This window comes from Eutrigla gurnardus (assembly GCF_963514095.1).
Source record: "Eutrigla gurnardus genome assembly, chromosome: 5".
Lineage (NCBI taxonomy): Eukaryota > Metazoa > Chordata > Actinopteri > Perciformes > Triglidae > Eutrigla > Eutrigla gurnardus.
The window spans coordinates 28,903,004-28,926,618 of record NC_139919.1 but is presented as its reverse complement, the minus strand read 5'-3'; the positions used below and the strand labels follow the sequence as shown (position 1 = coordinate 28,926,618).

Genomic DNA, 23,615 nt, shown 5'->3' with positions numbered 1-23,615 from the left:
GGGTTCCAATTATGTCAGAACATGCATGATCAAATTGTTACCTTGCACACAAAGACTCCACATGAGGACCCATCAGTCTGTCTTGGATGCTCTATGGTCGAGCATGTCCACCTTCCTACAGCGGGTCGTTTTTTGCGAACCAGTGCCCTGCACACAGAACGATTACAGTTTGGCAAGTGTATCATGAGCCCCAAAGAGATCATTTCCAATTAAAGATCAGCTGAATGGTGAAAAGGCTTCGTGTTGCTACCTAAAGACCAGCCAGTTGGCATTTAATTCACCTTGTTACATCTTTGCAGTGATTTATGTGTTCTGCAGAGGCCCCAAATGGGTCCAGGTACAAGGACCTCATCTCCTTCAGATACATGATCTATGGAGAGGCAAACAAGATGACAGCCAAGCCTTCATACATCAGATGGTCTCATAGTTTCATCTACATCTGTTAACTTTAAGATTACTTACAATGAGTGTCCAGTGTCCACCGTGACAAACCGCTCCAGCTGCCACAGCATACTTTAAGAGGTCCAGCTTACCAAAAAAGTACATAAAAACAAACATTATGCATGTACTGTGGAGGGAAACTGACAGACAAAGAGACTCACCGATCTTAAACTGCCTGTATTTCTTCCTTGCCAGAGTGAGGTCATGAGATACGAATCGATGATGAGTGCCCCAGCTCTCTGGCCCACCATCATCAAATACGCATTTATGATCTATGAGAATAATAATTAGTCGTGACAATGTGAAAGACAAATATCAGGCCAATATAAATGTACCTCTCCCTCCAGCAGCTTTCCTGGGGCCAAGACCAGCAGATCTTCAGAGAACAATTTGTATGGGCCGATCTTGGACCACAGCGTCTTCCTCTTCCTCCCACTCCATATGTCTCTGATCACTGTAAACATAGCAATACCAGTCATTTGTGAAATTCATATTTTATATGTACTTTGTCAGGTTACTGACAAGTTTCTGCAGGATTACAGTCATCCTGTGCCTTGCTGGATGAAGGTGGTCTTGCTGGCAGGGCACTGGATGTGGTTGGCATCTCACGGTCTTGTGGACCAGCCAGAGGAGAAGGATCCAACACCTTTTTTAATTTGGCAGGGATCCTCTCCTCTGGCTGGAAGTAATGTGTCAGGAGGTCTATATTCGACATAAGTTTGGCCTTCCCCTTTTCAGAGGCCAGGACCACATTTTTCCCCTCGAGTTCCATGATCCGGTATGGACCCATCATGTCACTCTCCATCTTGCCCCCTTTCCGTTGCTCCCGTCTGATGTTCTTTTTAAGAACTACATCTCCAATTTTGAACTGGTCATCTTGGCCCCTTTCGCGCTTTCTCCTTCTCACCATTTCCTGGCTTTTTGCGATGTTGGTCCTGACCTCTCTGTACGTGTCCTGCTGCATTTTTAGTCCTTCTGGAAGCTCCTCTTTTGTGACCAGCCTTTCTACTTTCTCTTCGGTTACCTGGCACAAATCACAGTTAGTATGTAGAGGACATAGATGAGCCCCTTTTTTAAGGATGAGAACATTAGAGCAACTTACTTCATACTCCTTTGGTACCTCTGAAGGATACCTGGCCTCCCTCCCAAACATCAAAAAATATGGGCTATACTTTGTCGTCAACTGTTTCTTTGTCCGCAGACCAAACATAGTTGACTGCAGAAACTGGTCCCAGGATTGTGGTTTCTCACCCACCAGTTTGTTCAGGGACCTCAAAAAGGAGACAGGAAAGAATTTAGATACTCATGCACAGTATGACAAAACACATATTAGTTTAGCTCAATATTTCATGAAGAGCTTAAGTTATTGAACACAAATATACCTCTGTATGGTGCCATTAAGCTTCTCCACTAGGCCGTTGGTCTGGGGATGGTAGGGGCAACAGAGGCTCCTTTTTATGCCCAGCTTCTTGCACAGGCCGTAGTTGACCTTGAAATGATCAGTTGGACTAACATTAAATAGGTGAGCACAGCAGCAGTTACATATCGGGCAGTCATAATGCTTCATCATGGTACCTTGTTGCGGAATTCTGAGCCCTGGTCTGTTAGCAGTCGTTTAGGTGCACCAAATTTGTAAAAGAAATCAAGAATACAACTGGTCACCTCATCTGCTGTTTTGCTCTTTAGTGGGTAAGCCTCTGCCCATTTAGTGAAATAATCAACCATGACACATATGTACTGGTTGCCACCATTGGTTACTGTGAGTTTACCCACTAGATCCATCCCTACGAGCTCCAGAGGCTCAGTTACCTGGGAGGAAAAAAAAAAACACATTATAGTATTTCTATTTCAGTGTTGTGATTGAAAGCTGACAAAATGTGCCATTGATTCCCTTACCTCTATCGGGTTGTATTCCCTCTTCTCTTTCACGTTCGCTCTCTTGGCCTGGCACTGTGGACACTGAGCAATCTAAACATAACATGAGTTCCAACAGCATGATGAATGTGTTCACACAAATGATTTCATGATACATTATATTGAAAACTAATAAAACATACTAGCAGTATATGAACAAACACATCACACTCTACTGTACAAGCTGAATGAGTGTTCCACCTCATTTTAAAGATACAAACTTACCCACTTGCGAATGTCCTCCTCCATGCCAGGCCAGTAATACCGGCTGATGATGGCACTGTGGGTTTTTTCCACGCCACAGTGTCCTCCAAAATGGCTGCAGTGGAATTCTTCAAATATATCATTTGCTTCCTCTGCACTTAATACAACCTTAGCAAGGTGCTCAGCTTTATTTTTTCTGCGCCTGCAGATGTAGTGCAGATCTCCATCTGGTGTTTAAATAACATAATGCTACATTTGTTAGTTTTACCATGGCAGATGATCACTGTGTTCTGAACTTCAGATGGCAAGCATTCTTACCTTTAATCCGGGAGGTGTCCGCTCTCCTTTTGATAACATATTTTTGTTTGGCCGTTAACCCCTCAGGATACTGGTTGTGGAGCTTGAAATTGAGCACCTCCTGCACAATTTTGGGATCCATCACCCCTATCTGTCCCTAGCTCCTACCTCCACCTGTCTCACCTGCTCCAACCTACCTACTCACCCCTTCACACACAAACAGATACACAACAAGATACAAACAGGACAACCACAATAAAGACAAATAAACCTCTCAAACACACACAGCCACACTCTACTACTCACAGCAACCACTCAACTATCGACTACTCACTCACTCAGCTACTAACCAATCACCTAACTATGTCTGACTTATATGTTTTATCTCTCTCTATCTCTCACTATCTCCGTCTCCTCACAAACCCACAAAGTTGGGGCATGTCAGTTGGGTTTATATAGTCTGTACCATGTACCAATGAAACCTGCTCCCAACCACCCACAGGTTAATTTAATAACACTGATTAACTGTAACTCCTGATTAACTCCTGCCCAGAGTTTGATTGGAAGACTGGGATGCACTTTGGATGGGTCACCTCAACATCACCGGGTGAACAGTCACAATTGAACAGATATTGAAAATGTCTAGTTTAATTCACTTAACTTGCATGTCTCTGCACTTTTGGAGGGCACTGGAACCGCTGGAAGAACATTAGAACAGACTCCACATACAGACTAATTCAGTCTGGTTTGGATTCAAACAGGACAGGAACACACCTCAACTGGCAGATGAGATATGTCTGTCACATTTCTGTACATTAAGGACATGCTACTGCCTTGTATTTTTAGTGTATGTCTACATATACTTGGACAATAAAAGTGATTCTGAATTGTTACTGATCCATTGTGTCTCCTTCTGCTACAGTAATGACTGATTGTAGTTCTGGCAGTGTGCTGCATGACTACAGTGTGTAAACTCACATTTAGCTGCATCATGTTTTATTTGGAAGTGTTTATATGACAGAGCAGGTCCACACAGGTCAGTGCGCTGGTATCTGCGGGTCTTGACGCTACTTGACAGCCAAGTCGTGTTCACATGTGCCGCGTTGAACTCCGCCAAACATGTCTTTGTTTCTTTTCTGTCGCCACACAACATATTTCCACAGCCCAGATGTCTGATGGTACCAAGCGGTTCTGTCTAGACCGAGCAGAAAGCTGAGCAGAAAGCTGAGCAGAGCGCTCAGGTAGGTAGCAGATGTTGTATCACAGGTTAATCTGAGCAGACCACAGTTGACCACAGTCTCCTCACCGCTCTGAGCGGGCTGGAAACTGCTTCTCCTGCAGGGTGGGTTAAAGCAGAACCAGCTATCGGGCCGTCTGGACAGCAGTTTACTAACCATGTGTGATTAAACATATGAGACTGACGACAAGAACACATTTCAACAGATTTATTAACGTTAGCAGTGTATTGAACAGGCATCGGGACAGTCACCTACTGTCTCATTCGCTAGTCCTGCTAGGAGAGTCCTGACAGCGGCAGCTCACCGACGGGCTGGCGAACGGTTATAATGTTACAGCGGACCGTAATGTTTCCAAACACACCGACACATGAACGTGATAAAGACAAGAAGCGATCAAATGTTTATTTCCTGGATAGTCAACAAGGGGTCCTCAGAAGGACACGCCTCCCAAACATCTGCCTAGTATAAAGAATATCACCAGTTAATTCAGCCACCAGTTAATCTCGAACACCGGCCGCGGCTTCGTGCCCTACACCCGGCACCTGGTGGAGAGGGGCTCCTCCCACAGCTTCGTGGCCAAGGCCAGGCCGCCGACCGTCACCATGCCCCGGATCAAGGTGAGGGCGCTGCCGGGGGTCAGGTGGAGCCGGCAGTACAAGTACTCCATTAGAAGTACAGAGTACTCCAGTACAAGTAGAGTACTCCAGAAGATGTACAGAGTACTCCAGTAGAAGTACAGAGTACTCCAGTACAAGTAGAGTAGTCCAGAAGAAGTACAGAGTACTCCAGTACAAGTAGAGTACTCCAGAAGAAGTACAGAGTACTCCAGTACAAGTAGAGTACTCCAGAAGAAGTACAGAGTACTCAAGTTGAAGTACAGACACACTCAAGTAGAAGTACAGGTGTTCTCCAGTAGAAGTACAGAGTACTGCAGAAGAAGTACAGACGCACTAAAGTAAAAGTACAGACGTACTCAAGTATTCAGGTAGAAGTACAAACACAAGTAGAGGTGCTCAAGTAGAAGTACACACTTACTCACTTAGAAGTACAAACACAAGTACAGACACATGTACAAGATACTTGTGTTCAAGAAAAGACTCTGGTAGAAGTAGAAGTACACACATACTCAAGTAAAGGTAGACACATATTCAAGTAGTGGTACACATGTACTCAAGTAGTGGTACACATGTACTCAAGTAGAGGTACACACATACTCAAATAGAAGTACACACATACTCAAGTACAAGTACACACGTACTCAAGTAGAAGTACACACGTACTCAAGTAGAAGTACAAAATGCTTGTGTACTCAAAGTGAAGTAAGTAAAAAGTATCACTTTGAAGGAAAATAATGTACTCAAAGTATGAAGTAAAAAGTATCACGTGAGATTAGTGCTGAAACGATTAGATCAGAAACAAAACGTACTCGACTAAACTAAATTAAACTGAATCATTGAAGTTTTAAACGATATTTAACGTTTTCTCTTGTGAAATGTGAGGATTTTCTGCCTTTCTGTTGTTTTTATTGCTTTTTTTTTATCATTTTAAATAGAATATATTTGTGTTTCGCTCTGTTGACCAGACGAAACAAGCAGTTTGAAGTTGTCTACTCAGGCTCGAGGAAAACACGGCTTGTAATGTGTAAAACGGCAACAACAACAGAAAATCCTTTTATCCTGAGTACTTCCACCAGCCGGCTGGAGAGTCTGTTTTCATTTCTATTCAGATTTCTTTGAGGCGATGCCTGAAACACTCCGTATTCCTGTGAACAGTCAGCGTGTCGTCGTTGTTGTTGTTTATTTATCCGTCGACGTTGAAGGCCTTGAACCGAAGTTGTCAGGTTAAAACAGAAAAGGTCAGAGGTCGTCCGTACCGTAGAGGTGGTAGGAGGAACGGGGATCTGCTGACGGCTGGTTTAAAGATAGAAGAAGTCTGGAGCGTTGCAGCTTTCTGATTCGCGGTGTGGACAGAACGCCAACGCAGTGGCGTCTGATGGATGCTGTCGGACCGTCGGCGTGCTGACTCGGCGATCCTCGGGTCAGCATGATGGACAGGAGAACCGCTGAAAACCAGCCGTAGTGGAAAAACGGAGTACATTCATGTTAATCTGATCGTTTCTGAGATTTTAATGGTATCTTTCTGAGGAAAAAGTATCTTAGATTATAAAGTCATAAACTCTACACCTTGATTGATCAATCTGATGATCTGTCATATTGTTTCCTGGTCCTTCATCTGCACGTTGATTTCTCCTGAAAACGCTCCGATTCACGGCGACTTTAAAGTCTGGCTGCTGGTGATAATCTGGCCAATCAGAGGCCTCGTACACGGCAAGAGAGGTTCTTTTTTTCACCTCGCAAATGTAGGATTTAATCATCTCTCTTTTTCTTGGTAATTTACCATTTTCTTAGTTTTTTGTTTTAATCTTTAGCACTTTGTATTGCTTTTAACAATGGAAAGGGCTTTACAAATAAAATAAATATTATTTTCTCTGAATATGATTTAAAAATATATTTTAATAAATTATCTATTTATTTAAATCTAGAATGGCTGCAATTATGATGCAGCAGAGCCTCCCACTGTGCGGGACAGCAATTATTTATTATCATTATCAACTCAGATATTGATTGTGTTTTTAATAAACAACCTCCAAAATGTCAACACTAATGACAAATGCCCATTAAACGTTATCAGAGCTGCTCATTTGAATTATTGCCAAATTAATAAAAAGCCATCCATTTGGAAATGTGCAAAAGTGTCCAACTCAGGCTTCAACTGTCCTACTTTCAATTATTTCTTTTTAATTCGTCAAGCTATTGTTTTGTCTGTAAAATGTCAGAAAATAATGAAAAACACTTTTTTAATAGCTCAGGTGATGGAATTGCTAGTTTTTATGCTTCAAAGCCTGAAGATATTTAATTCACATGAGACAAAGACGAGCAGGAACACGATGTTGCTCAAAGAATGAAGTCGCTTTTATGCTTCATCAGAAAAAAAACATTTTTATGAAGTTGATGAGGAAAGAAGCTCCTCTGAACTCTGATAAACCTGCAGGCAGGGAAAAAAGCAGGAAATCCTCTTATTTATTGATTCTTTCTGAATAAATAACAATTGAATTGGTCATTAAAGTAGTTGCTGATTATGATTTTGTTGACCAACTAATTCTTTCAGCTCTTCTCCACCAAATGTAAAAAAAACGGACAATATCATTTCCCAACTGTCCCAAGTTTATTATCATATACGACAAAGAACATAATGAAATCCTCATTTTGAGTCTAACTAATCCATTACAGTTCCTATGAACTGTAGATTGAGTGGTTGATTTAACTATAAATCAAATATATGTAAATGTATATCCAACTCATTTCTAATATATTTGATATCCTGTTGATCTGTAGAGTTTCTACAAAAAAAAGTTTTTCAAAGAACTGCACAGAAGTGTGTGCTGAGTGAACGTGCTGTAAAATGTTTTCACCCATCTCCAGAGGTGAAGAAGGTGCCCGCGAGTGGACGGAAAGCTGTCTTGAATGGAATTAAATGGTGTTTGGAGGAGGAGTTGGCCGTCGTGGTGCGGAGGATGGGATGACGGAGGGATAAAAAGCTGAGGGGATTGAGGTGGACTCGCTGGGAGACAGATGTTCCTCCGTAATCCACGGAGGGGGTTGTAGAGACGGACAGTGATGATGGATGGAGGGGGGGGGGCTTAAGGAAGCTTAGAAAAAAAACAGCTCTGGGTGAGAACCTTCTCAAAAGATTTGTGGACGGTAAAAGAGTGTGTGGAGAGGAAATCGATGGGAGAGGAAGTGTAAAATAAAGATCCTGTGAAGGGTTGATGTTGCAGTGGAGAGATGTGTAGAAATGGACGAGGAGGAGTTGAAAACGCTACTCCATCAGCCGCCCAGAAGCACACATGTACGTTTTGATTTGCAGGCTTGGTGAGAAGCATAAAGATGCATCTATAAACCCTGCAGGACCTCCTCATCCCTTGATTAGGGCAGAGGTCATCAACGTGTTCAGGGCTGATAGAGACCCGGTGGAGGGATCCCCTACGTGTCATATAAAACTGTGTTTCTCATTAAACCGGCCAATAATAATGTGTAGTGCAGCCTGCTTGCATAACAGTACTTTATAAGGATGTATCTATACGATGCTAAGCCATTAAAACTCTAAACTCTCGATCACAATTTCAGAAGCAGGATTTGTTGAGGTGTATTTTTGGACATATTTAAGTTTTTGGAAGAAATAACTTTGGGGACCCCCTGCAGTAACTCTGCGGACCCCCTAGGGGTCCCGGACCCCCTGTTGAAGATCTCTGATTTAGGGGACACTCACAGTAGAGTTGATGTTTTTTTTAAAGTATAATACAACATTTTTTTATATTCTTCCTCATATCTTGATAAACCTTTTCAAGGTAAAATACTAGCTTCTGTGCTTCCACATGTTTTAACGTTGACGTCAGAAGTTTTGTTTTAGGGTTCAGTTGTTGCATCGCAGCGTGGAGCGTCTGTGACACCAGTAGGTGGCGCTGCAGACCAACCGCCATCCGCTGCCCTCTATCACTGCAATGCACCCAATTAACTGGTACGACATGGCCAACTAACCTAAATCATAATCTGTCAGCGGCACGGCCATTCATTCACACACACACACACACACACACACACACACACACACACACACACACACACACACACACTCCACCCCCCTCTACTGTATCTAATAAAGATTCACACACACATACGGCTCGTCTAATTTAAAAATCACATGGCCACTTTTATTATCTACTTTCTTGTCGATGTATTCTTTTTTTTAATAAGCGGCCAAGCAGCAAACAGTTGTCCCCCCCCCCCCCCCCCCCCCCCCCCACCCAGGGGTCCTCCCACTAAATATAATGCTTCTCCATTTCCTTTTTAACTGGCTTTTTGTTAAACATGACAAGAAAAGAAAAGTCGTCTTTTTTTTTTTTCTTTCTAATTTTCTTCCCCCAGTCCAGCATTCACAGCTGGACATTACTGAGCCGGTGGATTTTTGGACAATGAAATTCAGTTAATCACAACATGCAGCAGCAAAAGGCCACACACACACACACACACACACACACACACACACACACACACACAGTGGACCATGTGCATAATGAGGCCGCTGCATCGCGTCCATAGACATTATCTGGTAATAAGGACGGGGAAGTGGAAGTTAAAGTCTTCCATTCAGCAGCAGAGAAGTGAAGTCGCAGCTCCTTTTTTTACGTCTGTATTTCTTGGCACCTTTTTTCCCACGTTTTCACGTCGGTGCCAGACAGCGAGCTAAAATTGCCATTTGACGTTGAAAGCAGTGGCGCATCACATGCTCAGACACATGCTGCGGGCCGGTAATTAGTATGTTGATGAGTCACTGATTAGTTTTTTTCTTCTTTTATTTAAAATGTGAAGTCTTTGTGTGGAGCTGATCGTGTTTATTATAGCATTAACAGCAAAAAAAAGAAAAGTGCCCGTGTCCGAGCCTCTGGTTTCATTGGAGACTGTCTCTATTAATAGACGAGGGACCTCAGCGAAGAGGAAAAGCCTGCTTTGTGAAGCCAAACCATCCATCTCCCCCCTGAAACAAGCCTCTGCACTGGCAGGCTGCAAAACAATCGCACGGCGAGGATGTGGTAAATAATTGAGCTCTGGAACAAAGAAGAGGCTCCAAATCCAGCTTCCAGTCAGAGCAATAACCCACGAATCAGTCAACAAAACGGGCTTCATCGAGTGTGTTTATTAGTTATGTCATCAAGTGGGAGACGCAGAACTTTCCCAACGTGACGGGGGAGTGCTTTGCTCCCGAACGTTGATGAAACATTATGCGGCGAATAAAGAAGCGGTTTTGAAGCCCCGTGAGGTAGTTGCGCGTGGGTTTGATACCTTTAGTTTTATTGCTGTTCGTCCCCCGGTGACGGTGAAGTGGCCCCGGAGCTGCTGGAGGACAGTTATAGTGCAACCACACACAAACTGATGGGAGGAAGAAAATACTCCCCAGATGTGGACTGAACAACAGGGTTATATTGAGACAAATTCAAACAGTGTTTTAGGATGATGGACTTTGATGCACCACACAGTAGCGGCTGGTCACCTCTGATTTCAACCCGTCCCGCTGCTCCAGGCAGCTCACTGGGGGGAGGTTGAATGACGGTGTTTCCTGCCAGCATCTGCATACTAAAGTCTCCTTCAGAGCATAAAGACGAGGCCTTTGTACTTCCTCCCACCCCTCGACGATGCACCAGGCTCTCTCCCGACTGCTGAAATAGTCTGCGTTTTCCTTGTCAGTCAAATGGGGGCCAGTGTTGTTGTTTTTATTTCAGATCCCATGATGAAATCAGAGGAAACTGTACTTCATAAATATCATCAATCTACCTGATTTCACTTTTCCCATTTGTGGCTCTGAAATCGGTCGGAGGGGGATGTAGTTTGGTCGTGACCAATTGCTTAATTTTCATTCATAAATATATAAAAACACATTTTTTTCTACAGAGCACAGTATTTTTAATTAGCCGGATTAATACGGTGACACTGTGATGTTGCATAAAACCATTGAGAGACAATAATTGCTGAAAGGACAGTGACAACAGTGCATCCGTCCCCAGGCTCTCACCACCGGCAGCATCCCGGGCTTCATCGACGTGGTGATGAACCTGAACTCTCCGGCGCTGCTGGAGGACAACCTCATCTGGCAGGCCAAGGAGGCGGGGAAGAGGATGGTCTTCTACGGGGATGACACCTGGATTCGCCTCTTCCCCAAACACTTCATGGAGTACGACGGCACCACCTCCTTCTTCGTGTCCGACTACACCGAGGTACGTATGTGTTCTTCCTCCTGAGGGAGTAGAGCACCTGGAGGTGTGACGAGGGCTGCAGCATTAACAGCATCACCACCACACTGAAAAACACATTGTGTAAACACCCAGGTGTCTGCACAGAGCATACACGTAACATTTAGTCCACCAGATCATTGTAACCTTCCTGTCCTGACCAATCAAATCAATCACTCCAGAACACCGACACTGAGGGGGAGCAGGTAACCGGTCAAGAGATCTCTCCTCGTAAAAGGTGGTACTCCCACACCGATGCCACTCAGTGTTTTTCCACTTGCCTGGTGGGCGAGATAATCAAGCGCCATTTACACTCCTCTAACTGGAAAACAGCACAAATCACACCGATTTTTAAATCCGATGATCCTATTTAAAATACAGACCTTTACTTCCAGTTATGTCTAATTTGCATGAAAAAGACTTATATAACCAGCTAAGAAACTAATAACTGGCTTAGTGACTGCCAACATGGTTTTCACGTTAATCGATCAACCATGTAGGCATTACTACTTTTCACTGAACAAATACGTGACTCTCTTAACAAGGATCACATCACTGGAGCTATTTTTATATTCGTAAAGCTTTTAATGCTGTGAACCATCAAACCTGCGAAAACAAACTTCACTCATTTAAACTGTCTCCATCTGTGATTGAAATGCTTTCTTCTTATCATCCTAACGTTTAGCCTGTGACATGGGTGTTCCACAAGGCAGCGATCTTGGACCCTTACTTTTTCATTTAAACGTCAATGATCTCCCTCAAGTGTGCAAATATTCAAAATGCTAATGCTGATGATACTGTGATTTTTTTTCTTTCTGATTAAATCCTATTATCGTCTGATCTTCAGAAATAATGATCTGACCAACAATGGTTGCCATAGCTACAAACGCAGCGTAATATTTGCTCGATGACAATCAGATAATCCTCGGCATCTATCGCAGTAAGCTTTTTTGTGCTCTAGGAAATAATGTCATCCTAAATCGTCAATGAGTAAATGCCTTTTCACGCGTCTCTCCACGCAGGTGGACAACAACGTGACCCGTCACCTGGACAGCACCCTGAAGAGGGACGACTGGGACATCCTGATCCTGCACTACCTGGGCCTGGACCACATCGGGCACATCAGCGGACCCCACAGCTCCCTCATCCAGCCCAAGCTGCTGGAGATGGATGACATCCTAAAGAAGATCCACAGCGCTCTCGTTTCAAAGGTCAGTGCCGTCACCTCGTTGAGTTGGTTTCATAACCCGTCACTCGCTCACGTTAACCTCGTTTATAGAGACAGCCTACTGTTTTCAATGAGGACGTAAACCCGTAAACACTCTCTGACCAGAACCACAGGTAAAGTAAGCAACTCGCTAGCTGAAATAGCTGAAAGAGTTGGACTACTCCCTGGAGGAGGAGAACAAAATGGAGCTAAAAGATGAGCGAACGCCTCGTATCGGTCGACAGAGGCTCCTTAGTCCAAGATGGCAAACTTTATTTTTCCTTTCAACCTTGACAAAAGGAGCAGACCACATCCAAACCTTACCTTTCACAATAAAAGCCCCAGACTTATACACAACATAACTGTTGAACTCAAATTCAATCAGAGCGTTTCGTTTGAAGGAAAATCTGTAAAATAGCTGACAGGATGTTGCAACAGTCGCAAATTCTCATCGCTGCCAGCATGATAGCATTGATGCAAAATATTCACAGGAGAGTGTTTTGCTTTTTTCCTCAGTGTTTTTCGTCACGTTTGTGTGTAAAGGCCTTCAGATGAAATCTGAGAATGAGAGGCAATTAGAGAATGTAAACACATTGAACGGCTATCGCTAAACAAACGGGGTTTAATTTCATGAAAATCTTGAGCGTTCTGTTATTTACTGGCTGTGGATTCAAAGCCACCGGCCTGGTTTTCTGATTTTCAGTTCAAGTTAATTTGCTCTGTGCGACTCGGCTGCTGCTTAATTGTCAATTGTTGCTTGTCAACATCTGTTTCTCTCCATTAAAATCCACTCCTCTCAACATTGCTCTTCAATTTGTGTTGTTTTTATCATCTTTAGTTTATTGTGAGAGTAGGCGGTGTCCTTATGTAGTAAATAAATGGAATACGCAGTAATGCTCAATAGTTAATATCCTTATTTTTGGCAGGATCAGTGTTTTGGACTGTCGTTTAATTACACAGATGATTTGTGCCTTTTCTAGCAATTATTTCTATATCTTTTGCAGCAACCGCAGAGATTTAATAAACTGTTAAGCCTTTTCTGTTATCTTTAATTTTGCCTTTGATCAGTGTGCAGGTCTCGTGGCTTTGTTGTCTCTGCGCGGCCCGACAGCTGTGCATGCATATTGTCTTTTCGTTGGTAATGGGCCATCGTTTCGCTATCGTTCAGCTGTGTGGCTTGAGTTTTAGATTGTCAATTCATGTCAAGGCGAGCCTGCAATCTCCGTCACCCTCTCGCACCTGTGATACGGCAGCTAGGGAACAGCAGCAAAATCCTTGTAAAAAAAAACAAAACGTCTTCATGCAAAAGACACAGTGACGTCTGGAGATGTGGATGCAATAAAACCGCATCCCCAAAGTTGTTCGTTCAGTCGAGTGAAAGCCGTGTCTGTGCAGGCTCGTCTGTGCCTTTTGGGCAGTTTCTTTGCATGAGACGTGTTTTTGAAAGTCTCACTTCAGTCACATAAGTGAAAGCCGTGGCTGTTCTTTTATTCTACAACAGCAGCGTGACCTAAATATAGACACAGCCCAATGGGGGGGCGCTCGCTGGATCCCTTAGAAGCTTCTGCAAAAAACAACTACGTTGCCTGTCATCAAGCGCATGCTTTCAACATGTTGACTGACCGCCGAGGCGAGCCGGCTATCTGTTGCATCCTTCAGCAGTGGAAGCAGAGAGAGAGGCTTCCTTTCCTGCTGCAGCTCGGTGAAGAGGAAGAGCCGGCCAGCATTCTAATGACAGCCTTCAACGTTTCTGTTGTAATGCGATGCGAGGAGAGTATTTCAGAGGGGTTCACATCAGGGGCAGAGACATGTTCTACCTGCAGAGTGGACGGATCCAAAAAACTCTCCATTAAAATATGATTGGAAAGCAGGACCTCGTGCTCGGACAGACCTCCATCAGCCCTTTGTGTTAATGGAGATCGCGTGGCCTCAATCTTCTCTTCTGGATATTTCAGAATTTAAGGGCCGCTGTGTTTTTCCTTTTTTGAAGTGCAAATACTTGTTAAAGCTGACCTGCAGAGCGGCGTGAAATCTGAGCCATGTAACGCATAAGAGAGAGAAATTAAATGTTGCAAGTGTGTACATTTTTCCTTTTGACCCCTTCTTTCTTATAATATTCTCCTGTGAGAAGACATGAATATTGATATTGAGTTGTAACCAGGGGTCGACCTCCGGTTCTGAAAAGTGAAGCCAACCCTGAAGTGCCTTAAACTTGCATTCTCTCTGCTGGCCATCAGGGGGCAACTCCTCAGGTTGCATGTGGCTCCAGGCACCAGACAGATCGCATCCAACACTATTTCTGTTACTTCCTGTAAATTCTCTGAAGGCTGCTGGGAGCTGTCCGACTCTTCCGCAGCTTTTAGGGGCGTGTCCAGACCTAGCTCGTTGTTACGAAACCAGGGTCAAGCAGTGTTTTGAGTTTTACTTCCAGGGTTTAGCTAGCGGTCACCATAAAGCTAGCATTGTGTATAGAAGCTGTTTTAACAAGAATGTAACCAGGAGGACAACTCCGAGGTGTTTCCAGAAAATCAAACGTCCCACAAAATTCTGACCAATCACACAACAGTTTGCAAGCGTGTGGCGTTAAGGACACAAATCGAAACCAAGGTCCGAGTGCAACGTGTATAAATATTTCTCCCTAAATCGGTCTGAATACGCCCGTAGTCTCCGCCCCCCTGATCTCCAGCATCTCCAACGAACCCGATCATTCCTGTATTCTTTGCGTTGTGTTTTAACCGTATCAAAGAAGTACGATCGATCCACCTCAGCGACGGCTAAATACACATTTGTGCTGACATTGACCTTTTTTCCCATTTGGCATAACGTCCTCGAGGACTAACATTTTACCAAAGTTGACTTCCAAACACAAAAGCAGAATTGATCCGAGCCTTTCAGCAATGGTTGCGTTTTCTGTCTTTCATGTCTATTAATCTCGGGTTGAAAGGATACACTTTTAAATCTTTAATAATAAATGAAGTCTCTGGTCTTTGATTTTATTTTATTTATTTATTTTGTCTTGAGCTGATGAGCCTTGTGAGACTATTGTAATGTGCGGTAAGATTTGGCTTTTGTTTTGTTAACATCTTGGAGTCGTGTTTTTTTTTTTTAAATGGGCGCCCACTGCCGTGATTCATGAGGCGTCTCTGTCGGAGTTCGAGGCTTCTCGTGAGTCTAGTTGAAAGGGAATCGCTGAGGGAGGAACCGAGCTTGATCAAAGTCGGTCATCCTGTGTTTGTTTGCTGCTGTTCCTGGGTTGTTTTTTTTGCAGTGAAAGTTTGCCAGGAAGCGTTTGTCAGGACTGAAATAATTAAATACCTTTCCTGTCTGCTGCTATTAAACGTCTCCAACATAAAAAAAAATGTGGCGAAGCAAACTATTACCCTGCTCTGTTTTCTGTGCTGGATTTACATTTATTTTTTCATTCTGGTGCCAAGTTTGAATTATTCACGTCTCGACTGCAGAGCGCCGAGGTTCTCCCTGATCACCTACAGTGGGAGTCCATTAACCTTGGCGTTTGCTTCTCTCAGGAGGCCGAGGGATCTTTACCCTACCTGCTGGTGCTGTGTGGAGACCACGGCATGTCGGAGACCGGCAGCCACGGAGGATCCTCGGAGCCAGAAGTCAATACGCCCCTGGTGCTCATAAGTCCGGCCTTCAAAAGAAAAGGTAAACCGTCTAATGATGCTTACAGAAGTGAGTCGGGGGGAGGTGAGGCTCAGCATGCAGACCCGTGAATAAGTGTGTAGACATGACATCAACACTCATTGAAGAGATTCATTGAATGAAAAGTGCACTACAAATAAAATATATTATTATTAATTGTTATTACATCTTGAGATGTACAATCTCGGTCCTGAACAACATTAATACAATGAAAACACAAAACATTAAACAGAAACGCACTCAGAAAATGTTATTAAATTTGAAAAAAATAAGAAAAAAGATGGGAAGATACGAGAAGTATAAGAGATGATCTGCATTCAAAGATTATGTATGTTTATATGTAGGCTATGACACGTCTCTGCTGCAGATGCATGAACATTTTAATTAATCAAAATAAATAGGATTTTTTTTTTCTTTCGCACCAAACTTTCCATTCATTTAAAGCGCGAGCGTCGCCTCGACAGGAGTGCGACTCCCGAGACGAACTTTCATAGTAGAGTGATGAGTGCGAGAGTGTGATCGTGATAATTGCTTCTTTCTCAGCCAAGTCTATTTTTGATCTCTTCCTGCATATATTTAAATGTATTTATAGATCAGTCATGTTAATTAATCATTTACAGTTTGTTGGAAGTTGTTGCTACAGAATTGGTGGTTTTTCCGTCGCACTCCGCCGCCTCCTGTGGTGCCAACAGCTTGAGTCGTTTGCTTTACCAGTCTGACTTTACGCTTTCAATTTCAGAGATTTTACCACTTGCAGGATTTGTGGGGAGTCAATGCCAAATGTTCTCCTCAGTGAAATACATCCAGATCCAGATGAATGAATTCACTTTGTCATTAATGAGTCAGGGTTTTTTTTGTCTTTCATTTACATAGAAATTAAAAGAGGTAAACACGGTTTCTTTGTGAAAGAAGTAAAGTTTATATCGAGCTGTCGTCACAAAGTGTTTTTAGGATAATTACATGAGAGCAACGGAGGCAGAATATAAACCTAATACGGCTACTGAAGGGCCGCTTCGTGCTGCGATCTGATCATATTTATTGACAGTGATCCAACGACCCTGAAGTGTTTGAAATGACTCACTTTTTATCCCGGACCGACGAGAAGACACAGAAATCTACCACGGCGTTTAAGGACCACTGTAGAAAAATAAATACAGAGTAGAGAGAGGGGGCAATATTCAGAGAAATAAAGTCCCAAATTTGCGAGTTTATAAAGTGGCAAATTTGCGACGTATGAATTTATTTTTCGAATGAATCATCCCAACGTGTGACAACGCCTCGTTAAGCTCTTTAGGGTGATGATGCTGATGGTTATTGTTGGTTTTATTTATATGAGGCCATCTTATGGGTGTTAATTGATCGGGGCGGTTGGGCTAAGATGCTAGTGGTAGCTTTCACTTGTTGTCATAGTAACGACAAACTTCGAGTGTTAGCAGAACGAAGTGGCCCTAATACAACGTCGTAGAAATCTCTAATGCTATAGAAATTTCAGCAGGAAATCTGGAGTTCATGGAGGACCCCAAGGCTCATAATAAGAAGCTGGTTGAAAAAACAACATCTGCCAACAAAACTACTATTAGTACTTCAAGCTTCCTATGAGGAGAAGTTCCAAAGCAACTAACTTAATAATCAGGAAGGAAAATGTAAGTTTTGAATCTATTGCAACCTAATAAGGAAGCGACTTATATGAATACCACCTCAGATGTACATATGATTACATGGGAAATGTGTTCCCTTTAATGCATCGTTTAGTGCAATCAGTGGCCTCATCAGCACCACTGGTTATTTTTAACACGAGTGAGAATGGTGGGTCATTAGAGGGAAAGCTCAGCCGCCTGTTGTTTTTCATTAGAACATGCTGCAGTGGATCAGAGTTCATTACTGGCTCAGCACCTGAGCGTCACCAGTTAATCTGAATGCATCAGTGAGAAAACGCTCCTCTCACTGCAGATTGGCAGAACATTTAGTTTGGCGTTGCCGGGAGGATCCGGGGGCGGCAGCGCCACTTTAATCAGAGAGTGCAGGTAAATGAGAGCTCATTGTTTACCTCGCCGTCTGTGTATCCTTTGCCCTTTTTCCTTTCCACGCCTTTTAAGAAACCATAACACGGCCTATTGCAGTCAATACGGAGAAAAAGACAATAATACAGAAATGGATACGGTGATAGATCACGTCCCGGTCTCTAAACCCACAGCAGCAATGGTGCAACCACATCAGCAACACATGCAAGAAGGTTTTATACATTGATGGAGATGGAGAAACATTCCAGCCGACGTGAAAGAGATATTAATGAACCGAGGTGGAGTTCCAATGTAGACATTTCATTAAGGTAGCGGTGTCAATTTAAAGCCCATCACAACAGTTTCTTTCTTTCTTTCTGTCTTTACATATATAAACGATAAATAAAGACACAATTTGCAAGGAAATGACGCTTGAAAAATGTGTTCTTCAGGCAGCGTATTAACTAGAAGAGAGCACTCAGTAAATATGTCAGATGTATCTACAATGGCCGCTGCTGTAATGTTTGGTCGAATGAATACATGCACCGTCGAGACCGCATAGCCGTATCAGATACGTGTTGCATGTTTCATTTTAATCGATGCAGTTAACTGCAACAACGGTTAGCTCTGTTAGCCATATTAGTCCCATTAGCTGTTAGCTCTCTTAGCTGTGTTAGTCCCATTAGCTGTTAGCTCTCTTAGCTGTATTAGCCCTATTAGTGGTTAGATCTGTTAGCTGTATTAGTCCCATGAGCTGTAAGCTCTCTTAGCTGTATTAGCCCTATTAGTGGTTAGATCTGTTAGCTGTATTAGTCCCATTAGCTGTAAGCTCTCTTAGCTGTATTAGCCCTATTAGTGGTTAGATCTGTTAGCTGTATTAGTCCCATGAGCTGTAAGCTCTCTTAGCTGTATTAGCCCCCTTAGTGGTTAGATCTGTTAGCCATATTAGTCCCATTAGCTGTTAGCTCTCTTAGCTGTGTTAGTCCCATTAGCTGTTAGCTCTCTTAGTGTATTAGCCCCATTAGTGGTTAGATCTGTTAGCTGTATTAGTCCCATGAGCTGTAAGCTCTCTTAGCTGTATTAGCCCCCTTAGTGGTTAGATCTGTTAGCTGTATTAGCCCCATTAGTGGTTAGATCTGTTAGCTGTATTAGCCCCATTAGTGGTTAGATCTGTTAGCTGTATTAGCCCCATTAGTGGTTAGATCTGTTAGCTGTATTAGCCCCATTAGTGGTTAGATCTGTTAGCTGTATTAGTCCCATTAGCTGTAAGCTCTCTTAGCTGTATTAGCCCCATTAGTGGTTAGATCTTTTAGCTGTATTAGTCCCATGAGCTGTAAGCTCTCTTAGCTGTATTAGCCCCCTTAGTGGTTGGATCTGTTAGCTGTATTAGCCCCATTAGTGGTTAGATCTGTTAGCTGTATTAGTCCCATTTGCTGTAAGCTCTCTTAGCTGTATTAGTCCCATTAGCTGTAAGCTCTCTTAGCTGTATTAGTCCCATTAGCTGTTAGCTCTCTTAGCTGTATTAGCCCCCTTAGTGGTAAGATCTGTGAGCTGTATTAGCCCTATTAGCTTTTTTTAGCTGTATTAGCCCCATTCGCTGTTCGCTCTGTAAACTGTATTAGCACAATTAGCTGTTAGCTCTTTAAAGTGTATTCGCTGTTAGCTCTTTTAGCTTTATTAGCTGTTATTTCTGTTAGATCTATTAGCCGCCATTAGCTGGACAGACTCAGAGAAGCACACACGACCGAAAACATAATCTCCTGGTATCTATCAGTCTTGTATTTTAGACAAAGTAAAAAAACGGAGAGGAAATTTAGCATAGTGCTCGACCACAATGCGATCCCATAAACTCCCATTGGGCACCCAAGTGTAATGGCTCAGTCATAGTCATAAGTCTCTCTCGCTCTCTCTCTCACACACACACACACACAGAACACTCATTCATAATAGATGCGAGTGTACTCAAACACTATCATTAACAGCCTAAGAGCGTCCACTCATGTGTGTTTTCATGAGACAGGAAAGATAAACACAAATAATAACAAGGGGGAGAAAAACAAAACACAGCTATAATCATAGCAGGCATTTATACTATTTGACAGTCAGGTAAATATTGGTTGAACTTGGCTTAACTGTAAATGTAATGTATTTATTTCAAGACCGGGACAACGCACAACAAGACATTAATCTTGCACAACAAGAAAAGATGCATTATACCAGGTTGTAGCAAATTGCTATTCTCCACCTGTAGTCGGGGCAGGTTGATGGAATAATAGTCTGTGCTGTAATCTGTTGCTGCTTTGGTGCAAAAATAATCTCTAAGTGGAGTAGATGTGACGACTGTGCAGTCAGAATTCGAGCCGCGTACTTGAATCCATATGGCTTCTTCTTCTTCGTCAGCAGCAGCTTTTCTCATCCATGAATCAGCGTTCTGCGTGTAACCTTTCGCTGAGTTATGACACGTCTGCTCTGAATGTACAGTACGAGCCGGGTGGAGGTCTGAAGACGATGAAACACTGCGAGTGTGTGGTCAGCGTTCTGGCGTTCTTCTTCTTGGCTTCTTATCAGGGAACAAAAATCCTAAAAATAATAATTTAATGATTTTACACACACGATTAATAAGGGGATTAGTGTTTGATTAAACATCTCCTTAGGGGTTAAAACACTTTAATAAGAAGGTTCATGTGAACTTTCCTCATTACTGCTACTGAAGGCATTACTTATAGTATAACGGGAGCCTTGTATCCGTGGTAGATTTATGGTATTATCCTGAGTGTATAGCAAAGTCCTTGTCTTGGTGCACAGTCCGTCTCCTTTTAATGTAAAATGGATAATTTGCCGGCTTATATCATTTCTGTCCAATTAACCAATTCAGCTCATAGCTCTGTTTTTTTTTGTTATTTACTTCTCCCATGAGAGCTATATTGTTCCTACAAGTTTTGCACAAATATTTTCCAACATTCTGCACTAATTGTAAAATTGTAAGTATTATTATATTACAGTGCGTATGTATATTAGGACGCTGTGTTAGGGCCAATGTAGGGAGAGGAAAAAAGTTGCAGATTTGCTACTTTATTATATAGGTCAATCAACATCAACACCCTAAGGACCTTAACGAGGCGTTGCCACACGTTGTGATGTATTAATAAGAAAAATAAATCCGTACATTCATGGGAAGTTAGCTAGCATAAATGCCGGTTGTTAGCATCGTAGAAAAACTCGCAAATTTGCCACTTTATAAACTCACAAATTTGTGATTTTATTTTTCTGAATACTGCCCCATCTCTCGGCTCAGTATTTTTATTTTTTTTTCCTACAGTGGCCCTAATATGTCGTCGTATACTGTCTTGACTGCAGTACTTTGCTTTATTGTTGTTGGGTTTTTTTTAAAAGATCGTGCACACTGATGACCAAGGCAAATTCCTTGTATGTGAAAATGTACTTTAATATTTAATTTTATATATTTTTTAAGACCAGTACGGTTCATCATTGCAACCTGAAAACTTAACTCAGGTGTCAACACAGCAATGTCTGCTTGCTTCTGACAGGAAAAATAATTAAAAAAATTAGTCTTGTATTGATTTGGTTGTTGTTAGGGTTGTTTTGCATGTTGCGACAACTTTCCCCGTGGTCATACCGACGCAAAAGCAATTATGAGTATTGTTTGTTGTGCTTTTGTGTCCAGGTTTTCTTTGTTAGAATTCAAATTGAATATCGCCTCGATTCTAATCAACAAACAAGATGTTGCATATTTTTGCTTTAATTAGTCTGTCGACGTTCCAGCACACACAGTGAAATATATTATACATTATCATTGACTTTCAAATAACACAATGACGTGGGATTTTTTTAGTTTTTCATGCAAGATTTATAACTTCAGGAAAAAAAACTCCTTTTTCAAATGTATCTCTTTTATCCAAAAAAATGTTGTGAGAACTGATTCCTGTGGAGGAATCCTCCACAGCAGACAGTCTGAATATTGAGTCGTCTCTTCGTGCTCGTCATGCAAACGGTTTTAGTTTGACGTGATAAAATGTGACTTTTCTTATTGTTTTAAACAAAATGAACAATTTTACGACTTGCTGTCTCTGATTGACGTGATTCTTCAGTGATTCGACCTTTGGTGAGTTATTGAAGGCTTTTTATTCTGAACAACAATCCACTGGCACACAGAGGGTGAATTTCAACTATTTTAGTGAATAAATAAGATAAAGATAGTTTTTACATTCAGGTTCAGCAGATTCTTTGAATTTCATGCAGAAATGCACTAATTCACGTTATTAAACCGTCATGTATCATTGGTGTAGTCGACGCTCACTGCTTTGTTTGTGTGTGTTTCTTTGCGGCGCCAGCGGGAATGGAGAAGCCCGGAGTGGTGGAGCAGGTGGACCTGACTCCGACGCTGGCCCTGGGACTGGGCCTGCCCATATCTCAGAACAGCGTGGGCCGCGTCATCCCTGGAGTCCTGGAGGAAACGTCTCTCCGAGACCAGCTGCGCTTCCTGCATCTCAATGGTCACCAGCTCAGCTGCCTGCTCAAAGACAGCACGCCCGACTACCAGAAAGGTGGGTCACAAACGTCACTGTGTCCAACCTCTGGACTCGTTAAAGCTCGGGGGGAAAGCCGGGACCCAAGACCTTGTGTTGGTCACAGACTGCTAATAGGGTTTGTGGCTACATTTTTCCCATTTGCACACAACAATATGACAATCGGCGAAAACTGTTGAATGCAAGGATTAGTTTATCTCCAAACTGAAATAACTGTTTTCATTAGTTTATCGGAGTTGGTAGAACCACCAAACACACCTCGGGTCAGTTCCCATCACTCCGTCTCAGCCGTCTCCCAAATGAAAATCAATTTTTTCCTCACAATTTGCCTCAAAATTCTACTAACTGACACATAATAATGTGCTTTATGTGTCATTATTCAGAAATATGCACCGTAACAGAGCAACATGAGCTCAGAGACCTGCTCCTGATAGCAAAATTAGAGGATCCCCGATGTGACTCTGCAGTTCCTTCCATCTCCACGGCGTTTTAGCGTCTTTCAGCTTGTCATTTTGGTTTTATGGCCCATTGTATCAGCAATAAAACTCTGATAATCCTAGTGTACACGCGATGTCCACCACTAAACGGCACACAGTCTTGAGTTAGCACCAGATATTCCCTTCAGGAATTGGTGGTGGAGACCAAAAACAGAGCTAAAAGAAGGAAGAATATTACATTATGTTGCTCCGTGTTGCTGGATCACAGACAGCTGTTTGGTAACAGATTAGATATAACAACTCTGCAAGTTTATTATATGTCAACGTGGAACTCCACGTATGTTTTTGAGATAACGCACGTTAGCCCAGATTAAGAGGATCACTGTCGTATTTGGATGGCTGGTTTATTTTCATTCCACGTCCAGTTTTGTGTAAGTAGTCTTTTAGCTGAAGAAACACAGATAGCACAGACTTGAGTTGACTCAGAATTGGTTTTCTCGAAGAAGAAGTCCGTCTCCTCGTTATTCACACCGTGTTGTCGACAACATCAAAGCAGTGTTTAACCTGAAGCGCTTTGATGAAGGCGAGGGCAGAATCATCTCATCTTCATCATACCAAAGCTTCTCAACGCTGCAATCTGTTATTAAAAGACACATTTTTGTAAATTGTATTATATATTTTTAAATGTTCACAGCATGATGTTCATTTAGTACATTTTGGTCCATTTAGAGTCCAACAGACCAGAAAGCAGGGGATGATTTAGGGGGCGGGGCTTACCTGCTGATTGACAGGTTGCTGCTCAGCCGCTTGTGTCCATCAGATC

The 23,615-nt window shown here is 42.6% G+C and overlaps 1 protein-coding gene across 1 annotated transcript in view; it reads left to right on the top strand.

The window, feature by feature from the left end:
* pigg (phosphatidylinositol glycan anchor biosynthesis class G (EMM blood group)) overlaps positions 1 to 23,615 on the top strand; it is a 65,537-nt gene that overhangs the window by 2,676 nt on the left and 39,246 nt on the right. Inside the window, exons 3-7 of the mRNA XM_084009171.1 lie at positions 4,609 to 4,711; positions 10,714 to 10,923; positions 11,961 to 12,149; positions 15,673 to 15,811; positions 22,161 to 22,373. Of these exons, the coding sequence (XP_083865297.1) occupies positions 4,609 to 4,711; positions 10,714 to 10,923; positions 11,961 to 12,149; positions 15,673 to 15,811; positions 22,161 to 22,373 (854 nt within the window). The remainder of the gene's footprint in view (positions 1 to 4,608; positions 4,712 to 10,713; positions 10,924 to 11,960; positions 12,150 to 15,672; positions 15,812 to 22,160; positions 22,374 to 23,615) is intronic.